At 36.7% G+C, this 12,948-nt stretch overlaps 1 protein-coding gene across 4 annotated transcripts in view; it reads left to right on the forward strand.

Annotated features, from left to right (window-relative positions):
* Nucleotides 1-7,735, forward strand: part of Msh3 (mutS homolog 3) — a 191,776-nt gene extending 184,041 nt beyond the window's left edge. For all 4 annotated transcript variants that reach the window (XM_078044414.1, XM_078044417.1, XM_078044421.1 and 1 more), the window contains exons 23-24: nt 3,997-4,168; nt 6,490-7,735. In XM_078044414.1, the coding sequence (XP_077900540.1) occupies nt 3,997-4,168; nt 6,490-6,592 (275 nt within the window). In that variant the 3' untranslated portion in view covers nt 6,593-7,735. The remainder of the gene's footprint in view (nt 1-3,996; nt 4,169-6,489) is intronic.
* Nucleotides 7,736-12,948: the final 5,213 nt, after the last annotated feature.

Genomic DNA, 12,948 nt, shown 5'->3' on the forward strand with positions numbered 1-12,948 from the left:
TAATTAACCCAATTGATAAATGGGCTCAGGAGCTGAACTGACAACGTCACAGAAGATATACAATCAATCAACAAATATATAAAAAAAAGTTCAACTTCACTAGTAATTAGAGAAATGCAAATGAAAATACTCTTAATATTTCATCTCACACCAGTTAGAATGGCATTTATCAAGAATACGAGCAACAATAAGTGTTGGTAAGGATGTGGAGAAAAAGGTACACTCATACATTGCTGGTGGCACTGCAGATTGGTACAACCACTCTGTCTTTCCTATTCTTAAGCCAGTCCTTACAAGTGAGGATTGCAAAAATGACTTTGATTTGCCTAGATTAGTCAGGATCAACATTTGGAGCTGGATATGAGGACACTATCCCCTGAGTTAAGTGGTCATGGAGCTAATTCCTTATATTATATCAGGGTTTTTATTTTTTTAGAGGTGGAATAGGTTTTAGGTAGCGCTTGCTGACATCAACTGAACAAGGTAAAATTTTTGAGACTGCATGAATGAAATGTCTTCATTGTACCTTCATATTTGATTTGTTATTGAGCTAGGGCTAGAACTTGAGGTTAAAATTTATTTTCACTCAGAATTTTGAAGGTTGATTTATTGTTCCCTTCCAGATATTGCTCCTGGCTATATCTATGTTTCATCTGATAGCCTGTTAGTCCTAATCTAATTCTTCTTCTAAGTTAGAGGTCCTTCCATAAGTCATCAGGAAAGTTTCCCCAAGTTTCTTTTAACTGGCTTCTAAAATGTTCCCTATTTCTGTTGATGTGGTAGATAAAGTAATGGACCAGCCATCAGGAAACCTGTGTTTTTGTCTATTGCAACCTATAAAATCTTAGACAAGTCAGCTAACTTTATCTATCTTTAAATTTTTGTGAATCTGCCCTAAGTGTCTTCAGGAATTATTTGATCATCAGCACACATCTTTTTAATAACTTTTAAGGAAGTTTGGCTTCAAAATAAATATTGCTATTTTCTTATAATAAGCAGAAACTTGAATTGTTACATTCATTAATTTTAAAAAGAACCAAATATGTTTTCAAAATATCCACTTTAGAAAGGGGCATAGCTCATCAGTAGAGTCCTCACCAAGAACTTTTGTTGTGAGGTTATAAAGAAATGAGTTGTTTTTATTTATCTTCTCTCCCCCGTGGTTCCCTCTGCCTCTGTGCCTCCATCCTACACACACACCTCCACTCAAGGAGAATAAAGGAGTCTTGAGGCAAAACATAATGAAAAGAGGTCCCTGGGATGATTAAAAATGGCCACATTCTTTACCTGGTGTGAGAACTATAGTAGTTAATACTGTGGTGGAGATCAGCATATGATGACAAGATTTAGTTTGTGCTGAGGTATGTGAAGGAAGGCATTAGGACAGTATAATATATTATATAATTTAGCTGTGGTTTATAGCTATTGTATAACATGTCTGTGTGTGTGTGTGTGTGTGTGTGTGTGTGTATGTGTGTGTCTAGATATAGAATAGGTTTTCAGACTTTGTATAAATTAAAATGTCTCCATTATACCTCATATTTGATTTATAATTCAGCGAGGGCTAGAACTTGAGATTGAGAGTCATTTTCACTCAGAATTTTGAAGGACTACACCAAGAAACATTTTGCTTTCTTTTGGTGGCCTGCTGCTGAAGCAAAACACAATCATCCAGGTTTGCAGACACTGGTTTCTGCATACATGTGTCTTCCCTAATCTCTCCCCACCCACTTCCTCACCTGTTCTTTGTGTTCCTTAAGTTTCATTTGAAGCAAATGTTATTTTTAGTGGTTTGTAATACATGTTGGAGTCTGTGTACTCCTGAGCACATCAGTATTCTTTTTAACTCCCACTTCTAGCAGCCACTCTTAGAAAGCTATTATTTGTCTGCTGCCGAGTTCTTGGAGGAGGATAAGGAAAATTCCATTGTATTTTTTTTCACTGTTGTGTTCAGTCTTTTTTTTTTTTCCTCTTTAGTGATGAAAAAATAAAAGCATACACATTTGACAAATGAAATAAGAAAAAGCTCTTGATAAGCTTATAATCAGTGCTAGGGTCACAAAATCATTATAAATTGGGTCCATTTTGGACATTTTTGCCACACAGTACAGTTATATTGAATTTTATTTAAAAAGCTGCATAATCCTGAAGTGCATTAAGTTTAACAAAGATTAAACTGTGTGCAGTTTTATCTTCATAATATTGTATGTACTTCATTATATCCCAGTTCTTTAAAAGTTTTAAATTCATGCGTATGTATTTGTGTGACACACTGGGTTCCCTGGGAATCAGATTCTGAGGTTTGCATTCAGGAATTTTATTGGAGAATGTCCTCATGATCAACCCAGAGGGCAGGACTGAGAAGTATTGTGTAGGGTTGGGTCTTAGGCTTTAGAAAACTCAGCAGAGAGCTCGGAGGCTGGGATGGTCCTTAGGAATTACCTCACCTTGGAGTTATAGCGCAAGGTCTTTATATACCCTTCATTAGTTAGCTTTATTAGTTTGAAATAATTTGAAAACAGTGTATAATAAATCATATAGTGGCTTAAAACAACAAAACACATTTATCATCTCTTCATTTTCATGGTTAGAATCCAGGGGCAATTTAACTGAGCACCTCTGAGGTCTTTCAGAAAGCTACATCAAGGTACAGCTCAGGACAGCAGTCACTGGAAGCCTTGATGAGGTAAATGGCTTCCCAGCCCTCCTACAGCTTTTGGCAAACTTCAGAATGCAGAATCTACTTGTAAGCTCACCCATATGGCTGCTGGTAGTCCCTCACTGACTACTGATGAGAGTAGTTTGCATGTGAGCTTCTTCACAGAGCAACTTACAGCATAGTAGCTGGCTTTCCTCAAAGCAAGCAAGAAAGTAAGAGCGGCCAAGAAAGAGGGCACAGTCTTGTGCGACCTAATTTCTACAGTGACATCCTATCACTTTTTATCATATTCTGTTTGTTAGAAGTGAGTCAGTAGGTTCAGCTCACACTCAAAGGGAGAGAATGACACAAGGGCATGAGCACTAGAAGACAGGAATCTTTAGTGGCCATGTTAGAGGCTGCATGCCTATCCCTATAGCAGCCAGTTATTGGATGCCCACTACCCCAAGAAAGGAGTGTACCCTTAGTGAAGCAGCTCTCTTCAGCTGCAGTCATTCCCCTAAAGAGGCCCAAAGATAGGGTTGCAGGCTAACAATCTTCCTGGCTAATGATAGCTGGGGCATAAACTCTTCAGTCCTAGGTGGGATCTAGGTAGTACTCAATAGCCTCCACTTCAGTATGTACAACTCTTGGGCAATCAGAATATTTAATAAACCAGAACTTTTCAGTCTCATTATTTAGGATATGCAACATGTAATATTTCCTTTGTTTTAAAAGGAGAAAGAAATGTTGTATCATGTATCAAACCATTGTTTTTTGATATAGAAGTTCAATTAAAATTTTGTGACAAATAATTGTTAAAAATTGTTTTAAGTGAATAAAGATTTTAAATGCAAAAACATTTTTTTAAAAAAAGTTTTAGTTGTAGTTGGACACAATACCTTTATTTTACTTATTTATTTTTATGTGGTGCTGAGGATAGAATCCAGCACCTAGTAGAGCTAGGCAAGGGCTCTACTGCTGAGCCACAACCCCAGGGCCTTAAAGGCAAAAGCCTTTTTAAAACACTATTTACCATTTTTCTAGATATGTAAAATTGATTAAAGTACCTAGTAAATGGTAGGAACAGTAGATTCTTTTTCAGATTGTAAGTTTTTTTTTTGTTTTGTTTGTTTTTTTGCTTAATTAGTTACACATGAGCATATAATGATCTTGACGTATCATACATTTGAATCAGATGGGATATAATTTCTCATTTTTCTGAGTGTATAGGTTGCAAATTTTAATAGAATAAAATTATAAGAACTTACATCTCTTCTTTTGTCCCCTAATATGTCAATTTTCTGGTGTGATTTTGATCACCTATTGTTTTGTTCTGGTTTGTTTTTTTCCCATAGGTGAAGAAGAACAAGTGCCTGATTTTGTCACTTTTCTTTATCAAATAACCAGAGGAATTGCAGCAAGGAGTTATGGACTGAATGTGGCTAAACTAGCAGATGTTCCTGGAGAAATTTTAAAGAAAGCAGCTTATAAGTCAAAAGAACTTGAAGAATTAGTAAATGTGAAAAGGTCAGAATCTTTGTGCTGCAGTTTTTGGTTTATAATGAAACCTTCCAAGTTGCCCAAAGAAAAGGATTATCCTATAAAGTTAATATCAGATCTGCTTTTAAGCACATCTTCAAAGATTCTCAAATATTTAATTACAGTGAAGTGAAAACAGTTCTTGGCAAAACTTAGGTGAATTCAGTCCATGTTTATCATTTTCAGTTTGTCTTTATTGATCAATCAGTTCTTGATTAAGGTGCAACATTGTTTTTCAGTCATTTCCCTGAAGAATTAAGTTAACTCTATGTATGACAACGTATTAGCTGCTAATACAGTTACTGAAAGAAACTTCAATATTTAAAACCACAGAGGACTACTTTTATTCATAGATTTCATTCAGATAGGCAATGATTACATTTAAAAATAAAGAATTTTGTCAGAATATGAATGAAAATAATAGTATTATGTGATCATGGACTCACCATGTATCCACATTTCACTTGTTTGGGGAATTGTTTATGACAAATTTTTCATTGTAAGCTGGCTTCTGTCACCTAAAATGCTATGTGAATGTTTTCTACCTTTTCACCCTTGATACCCAGCTAGTAGGTAGTCAGTATATAAGTTAATCTTAATATATACCTGTTTATACTTCAGAAGGGAAATGGTTCTAAGAAAATGTCATATTAGTAAATAGCATATTATAGCCTTTTGTATCCTAAATATAAATTGTAAAACAACATAAGCTCCCTGTCCTCCTGCTCCTGTGCCTCTGCTTTGCCTGGAGAGTGTCATCTGCTGGGGACAGGACAATACTGCTCTGGTTGATAGCCACATGACCATGAGTGGACAAGATTGTTGATCAAATAGAAAGTCTTGGTTGGCCACCAGTGGTCCCTTTGTTACACTCCAAGCATATTAATTAATTCTGGAACTCTTTACCATATGTCAGTATTGAACTATTATTATATGTAGTATTGGTTGAAAATTAAAGAACAGTTGCTAACTTCTGTTCTGAAGTGGAGTTGTGCAGTGCAATCAGCTTCTCTCTCCATTTCCCTCCCCTGGTTCTGCATACCTTGTAATGGTGTGATGGTTGTGTTGACCAAGTCCAGAATACTGGAATGCTGCAAATGACACTTAGCCTCCTCTGTTGACACTCTCTCTAGATAATTTCCATAGTGCCAGAGCAAAAGCAAAGTGGCATCAATAGTTTCAATCATTTTCTGTTACAAGGCAAATTAATGTAAAAGTTTTCCAGAGAGCAGATTTTATCTATGAGAATTTAAAAATAAACTTAGCCTTTAATCATCTGCAAATTCTAAATCCTTTCTTGTCATCTTTGTCATTATTGTTTTTTTCCCTAAAGAAAGCTGTGCTACAAAGGATACATGTACAAGTTGGCAATATTTAGTTTATATTTGTTGCTTTCTACATAGCCTATAAAGCAAAAGCAAGAAAATTCACACATTGCTTATAAATATTTTCACTCTTCTGACTAGTGTGAGGCATTTATAAAGTTATCTTGATAAGATCAGAGAATTATTGAAAGAGGTTGCATTGAAATAAATCAGATAATTTATCTGGACACTATTTGTCTTGCCTTTTTGCTGAAATTTTGTGCCTTCCTGTGGATTTTTTACAGTAGTTAATATATATTGAATGGTTACTGTGTGCAGAGACAAGTGTAAACAGTCATTTGTAGCAGCCTGGACACTCACTCATTACTGTTCTTATTGCTTTATGTACATTAACTCACTTAAACCCTGTGACAACCTTGTGAGTTGGGTAGTTTAGAGAAATGAGGCCAATTGAGGGAAAGAATTGACCCAGGTTCACACACCTAATTGGAGGTGGGGCAGTGATTGGAACACAGGTTCTCCAGCTCCAGACCCTGAATACTTACTTAACTGGGTTGCTATTCTGCAGGAAAAATTTAAGTCTCAGTAATGCTGACATTTTCCTCTTTCACTAGCCAGCTTTATTTTATTAAATCAATTCCACTTTTGGAACTCTCAGCAGGAGTGCTTTTGCTGTCAGGTACAGATAGGCACACACACACACACACATACACACAGTCCCCCTCTGGCAGAGTTAAGAGGGGAGGAAGTTGCACTGTCCCCTCTCTGCAGGGAGGAATTGTAGAAGGTCACATGGAGGCAGTGGTGATCTATAACTTCAATTCCTTATTACAGCAGCAGCTCTGCAAGGTTGGTGCTGACACAGTTTCCTAACATGGAGCCTGCTTGGTATTATAATGGCATAGGTTTTTCATAGCTTTCCATGAGATGTATTGTCCCCGACAATTTCATTTCTAAATTAAGTATGTTGTTTTTTTTCTCCAGGAAAAGGCTAAAGTATTTTGCAAAATTATGGACGACCCATAATGCAAAAGACCTTCAACAGTGGACAGACGAGTTTGAAATGGAAGAAATACAGACTTCCTGATTGAAATGAAGACTACTTTTTGAACAAAGAAAAAAAAATAGGAGAATTAAAAATACAAACCGTACAAAATAACTTTCCAGTAACAGCCCATCTTTGTGTGACATGTGAGCATAGAATCATGACCATGGCATATTCCTTGGGAAGCAGACTTCTTCCTCTTGTGAAGAAAGTGTTTTTCAGGTTTCTGACCTACTGCATCTTTGAAGGATAAACACTTTTGAATATTAAGGCTTCCGTATGAAAATTAGAAAATTCCCTGAACACTGAAGTTTCACATAAAGTCAAAATCTTCCAAATAAAGTCTACAGTGGTAGAACTGAATACATGAACATTTGGAGAGTGATACAAAATTTTAATTCATATTTCTACTTGATTCATTTCAGATAACTGGCAACAGGGTAAATCTGGCAGAAATCTACCTTTCTTTTTGAACTAAAATAATTTTATAATGCCACCAGTTTATTCACCATGAACATAAGCAGATTTGATAAGAAATAGAACTTCTAAGCTTTTAGAAATCAGTGCACAGAGTACAGAAAGAATAAGAACATATGAGATGTAAAGAGTTAAACATTGTAGTTAGTCTTAAGATTGTTGGATGAAATTATTTTGTCATTCATTCAGGTAATAAATGTTTAATGAATACTTGCTATAGATTATGGTATATCCTGTTGAATTCAGACATTGTTCAGTTGTCATTTTTTAGATTTAACTGTGAAACCACAGTTGCTGCTCATAACAAAGCAATATTTAGAACAGAACTTGCTTATGTTGCTTATTATTGTTCGGTCAACCGATATAACACTCATGTGAGCTCCTTAGTGTTGAATTGTATAGCTTTCTTGATTCACAGTAACACTCCCTCCCTGCCAGATTAGGGTGACACATGCTCAACTATGTCCCTGGGTTTTTTTCAGCACTTACAATCTGGCTTCTCATATCCGTGTGTTCTTTTGGTTTCTAAATATGTAATTCGTGTAAAGGCTCTCCATACTATTTCCCACCCATTTGTTATTCCTGCTCAGTTAAATTTCTTCCCCACATTTGATGAGCATACCTTTAACCCTTTCTAGATTGTTAATGACAATGACCCTAACAGAGACCCCAGACTCAAGAGTCAATACAGTGTCTATAAGCTGACAAGAGTGTTTTTGTTGCCTCTTTTTAGTCACTCTCACTTTAACTCTCCAATTCCCAACCTTTTGGAGTCAGGGAATGCTGTTCCTTGGTTGATTCCACCCCTCCAGAAATACTAATGTGTAGTGAAATTATCAAAAATTTCTCAAAGTTGAGTCAGGTTAAAATGTACTCTTCAAATTTTAAAAAGAACAAGATGATTTCAATACTTGATAGGACTGTGAATGTTTTACATTATTTCTAACAAGATTTGAAAGATACTGTTGTAACTTTACTGTCAGGCCAAAGAGAAAAAGAGTTGAATCCAGCCATATCATGCACATGCCAGAGGGACATGCAGGGACAATCGGTCGCTAGTAATGTCCAAGTAGACATTTGAGGACAACTCTGCCTCTGACTGGGCCAGGGTTCAGGCCAGCATCAGCATTCAAACAGACAGGGATACCACGAGCAGTGGCAGGGCACACTGTCTGGCAGCTGACAGGGTGAAACATTGCAGGTTTCACATGCTGGATTTTCCAGCATGAAGCAGGATATCAGCCTGCCAGCTCGAAGTAGATCAGGCCCTGCTCCACACCAGTTACTGAAGATTACACTGAATCCCTGTCATAAAGACTACACACATGCCATGGAGATGCACAGGAAAGCTGCAGTCCATTGAGTCTGTGTTCAAGATACCCGACTTCAGAGCAGCAGTTCTAACGTTGGCTATAACGAACATTCGTGGGAGTGGGGTTGGAGTATATTGCCCGGAGTCATATTCCCTCAGGCTCGGGTAGGAGCATTGAGCCTGGAAGCTAAGTGTCCTCAATATTTCAGACTGAGGCTGATGGCTAGTGTACAAAGGAAAGTAAATTGGAAACGATATATTCAGTGACTTGGCTCTTTTTAGCCACTAAATAACAAGTTAAAAACTGATCATTCTACAGTTACAACCACCAGATCCTCAAAAACCTAAACATAGACCCGTCTGTTCAGTAACCCCAAAATCAGAAAAGAAAAAGGTCAAGGCTGGGGCTATAGTGGTAGAGCATACACATGGCTCTAGGTTCAATCTTCATAACCACGAGAAAGAGAGGGAGACAGAAGAGCAAAGGGAAAAAAGAAAAGTCAAACATTTTGAACCAGTTTCAACTTTGATTTCCTGCCGTTTCATCTCTCATCAACGCTATCTGTGCTTACTGTTTTTAAAATATTTTCATTGCGTTAGCTTTTTGTAGCTGTGACAGATGCATGAGGAAAAACTTAAAGGTGGGAAATTAATTTTATTTTAGCACACAGGAGGTCCAAAGGTTTCCATCCACAGTTGGCTGACTTCTTTGCTTTGGGCCTGAGGTGAAGCAGAACACAGTGGCAGAAGGTTATAGTGGAGGAAAACTGCTCAGCTCTTGGTAGACAGGAAACAGGCGAAGGTGTTCCACACAAGAAATACCCTCCTAGGGCATGCCCCTCTGAGACCTACTGACAGCAAGGCCCCACCTCCTAACACTTCCACTACCTCCCCCATATGCCATCCAATTATTAATACCATCAGTGAATTAATCCACCAATGAAGCCAGAGCCCTCATGAGCCAGTCACTTCCCCAGAGCTCTACCTCTGAACATAGCTATTGGGGAACAAGCTTTCAACACATGAATCTTGGGGGATACTTCAGATCCAAACCATAGCACTTATAGCTACTAATAACTACTACAAGAATATTTTTAAATCCATAGGACTATAATTCATAATTTTAAAAAGAGAAAGGAAAGGAAAATGAAAACTGTTCATTATAAAATTTTTAAAGAAAAAACGTAAAGCCCTAAGCATTTGAGTTATCCATTCTATCTCAGTGGTTCCCTGTGCGAAGCATTAAAATCATGATTTCAGGGCTGGGGTTGTGGCTTAACGGTAGAGCACTTGCCTAGCACATGTGAGGCCCTGGGTTTGATCCTCAGCACCACATAAAAATAAATAAAATAAAGGTATTGTGTCCAGTTACAACTAAAAACAATATTTTAAAAAAATCATAATTCCAAGTTACTACCTGAACCAAGGGAGGCTAGACCCAAGCTTGGTATTTCTTTTTTTTTTTAATACATTTTTTTTTTTACTTGTCATTGGACCTTTATTTATTTATATGTGGTGCTGAGAATCAAACCAGTGTCTCACATGTGCTAGGTAGGTGCTCTACCATTGAGCCACAACCCCAGTCCTCAAGCTTAGTATTTCTGAACAGCTTTATTGGCATTAACTTGCATACTGTACAATTCACTCATTTAGTGTATACAATTAATTGGATTTTCCTTTATTCACAAAGCTGTACAACTGTGAATCAATTTGCGAATGTTTGAGAATCACCCTGGAAAAGAAATCCTGTGATTAGCAATCACTTTTCATTCATCCCCAAGATCCCTGGTCCTAAACAACCACTAACCTGCATTTTGTCTCTATAGATTTGCCAGTTTTGAACATTTCATACAAAGGGAATTGTACAATGTGTGGTCTTTTGTGTTTGAATTCTTTGACTTAGAATAGTGTTTTCAATGTTCATCCATGTAGCACAAGTATTTCATTCCTTTATATTGATTCATTCTGTGTTCATACCACATCTTATTTTTAACATTCATCAGTTTATAATCATTTAGATTATTTCCATTTTAGGCCATTTTTAAATCTCTGAACATTTTATATAAGTTTCTATGTGATAAAGCATATAGTAGCATTTTTAAAAATTCCCCTAGTAATTCAAATGTGCAGTCAGGTTTGTGAACCACTAATCTCAGTAATTACAAATGACTACACAATATTTAAAATTGGGCTGATCATCATTTGTCCCATCTCTCCTCACTTTATCTGTTGTTTGGGACATGGCGTACAATAGATATTTGTTAAAATAGAAAATAAAAACAAACACTTTTAAGTCAAAAACTCACTGAAAAGATGCTTTTTTTTTCATTAACAAGGCACCATTTTACTAGGGATTCAAAATCCATAAAAAATATACTCTTTTTTTGCGGGGGGTCTGGGGGTTGTAGATGGACTCAATACCTTTATTTTATTTGTTTATCTTTTTATGTGGTGCTGAGGATTGAACCTAGGACCTCACATGTGCTAGTCAAGCACTCCACCACTGAGCCACAACTCCAGCCCCCAGAAGTGTGCTCCATCTTAAAACAAAAAAACTTTTTTGTTTTTTTTGTATTCTGACAATTTGTCCCAGGTTTGAGCCTGTTGTCCTGGTGGTAAGGGGCCTGGTGAAACTGCCCACTGAGTGAATTCCAGAGAAAGACTAGACTGAATCCAATGTGTTCTACAAATTAATGTTGATCTTTTGTAAGTTCCAAGATCAATATTAATTACTGCTGTGCTGTGTAATTATAAAAGTGTTCCTGGCTATTTTCACACCAAGTATATGAGTGGAGCAAGAAAGAAACTGTATTAGCACCATCTGTGCTTTCTGACCTTGTGATTAAGACCAGCTTCTCTGTAGAACATTGTAATTCATTCCCATGATTATTGTTAAGTTTATTAACACTCAGGGAAGCTTTATTAACATAGTTTTGCTGGTATTTTTATTAGAAGCCTCTTTTACTCAGAAGTGTCCTGTTATATAGTTACACTCAAGACAGATGCTGTCTAATCAGTCTCTAGCATGATAATTTTTTTATATCTTTAAAAATCCATTATTTTCCTTGTTCATTGGATAAACTGATTTTCCCCAAAAGACCCACCAATTTTTTTTTTTTTGGCCTGTTCTTGGTAAGTGCTTTATATTGTAGAATTTAGAAACTACAACTCTGCTAATTGGTGTGTTAGCTCCTTACCACCTAGTCTATTTTTTGAGACTGAATCCCCAAAGATAACTTGTCATCTGCCTTTTTCCATGAAATCCTGGTGAAGAATGTGCACCTCCATGACTTCATGAGACACATAGCAAGACTGTCTCTTGTAGAATGCTTATTGAGCTTGGGAGTAGGAATCCTTTTTTTCTAGTGGTTTTGTATTTTGTTCAAATCCTTTCTTCATTCCCTTTGGCTATCTTTTAAAAAAATATAGAGAGACCCTTTTCTCAAATTAAAAAAAAATAAAAATAGAGCTGGGATATGACTTAATGGTTAATCATTCCTAGGTTCAATACCCAGTACCAAAAAAAAAAAAAAGCCTATATATTTTTTCACAATAGTCTTTTTTTCCCCCTTGTATCACAAACAATGTGTATCATTTTAACTTCTGTTCAGGTTCAAGCCCCTGCTCCTATCCCACTTCCATGAACCCCCATGTAGGACTTGGGATGTACCTTGCAGCCCTCTATCAGAATCACTGGGGTTTTTAAATGCATATTTCTGGGACCTACTCTAACTGTTGAATCAATCTCTGAGTTGGGACATAGAATTATCAGTCAATGTGAGTTTCTGTCCTCATTTCCCTTTCCTTTCTCGTCTCTCCCTACTTGGTCATGACCTAATCTTCAAAGAAATTTGCTAAAAATTCCATTCCTTGGTTCATCCCCCCTTTCCATGATTCCGTAGAGCCCAGAGAGCTTTATTATTTTTTTAATAGACTATTTCTTAAAACAACTTTGGATTCGTAGAAAGATTGGAAAGAATTGAGAGTTTCTGCATCCTGAAAGTGGAGGTCATTTTTCAAAGTTGAAAGTGAGAAGACACAGAAAGCTGCATGTGCCTTTGAGGGGAAGCATTGAATGTGGAGATGATCCCACAAATAAAATGTTTAGAAATGAAAAAAATAAGAACTGAGAGTTTCTATATATTTCTTATCCACATACATAGCCTCCTCCAATATCAGCATCACCACCAGAGTGGTATATTTGTTACAGTTGAACCTGCACTGATACAGCTACCAACCAAAGTCCATAGTTTACCTTAGTGCTCACTCCTATACTTTGGTGTTGTACATTCCATAGGTATGAACAATTGTATAATGACATGTACCCGCCATGATAGTATCATACAAAGTAGTTTTGCTGCCCTTTAAGCTTGTTCTCTGCCTATTCATCTTTCCTTCTCCCTAAACTGGCAATCACTGATCCTTTCACAGTCTCCATAGTTTTGTCTTTTCCAGAATGTCAGATAGTTGAAATTATACAGGATGCAGCCTTTTCAGACTGCCTTCTTTCACTTAGTATTGTGCATTTAAAGTTCCTCCATGTCTTTTCATGGTTAGACAATTCATGTCTTCTTAGTGATGAATAATATTCCATTGTCTATCAGTACAA

The sequence above is a fragment of the Ictidomys tridecemlineatus genome, chromosome 1 (genome assembly GCF_052094955.1).
Source record: "Ictidomys tridecemlineatus isolate mIctTri1 chromosome 1, mIctTri1.hap1, whole genome shotgun sequence".
Lineage (NCBI taxonomy): Eukaryota > Metazoa > Chordata > Mammalia > Rodentia > Sciuridae > Ictidomys > Ictidomys tridecemlineatus.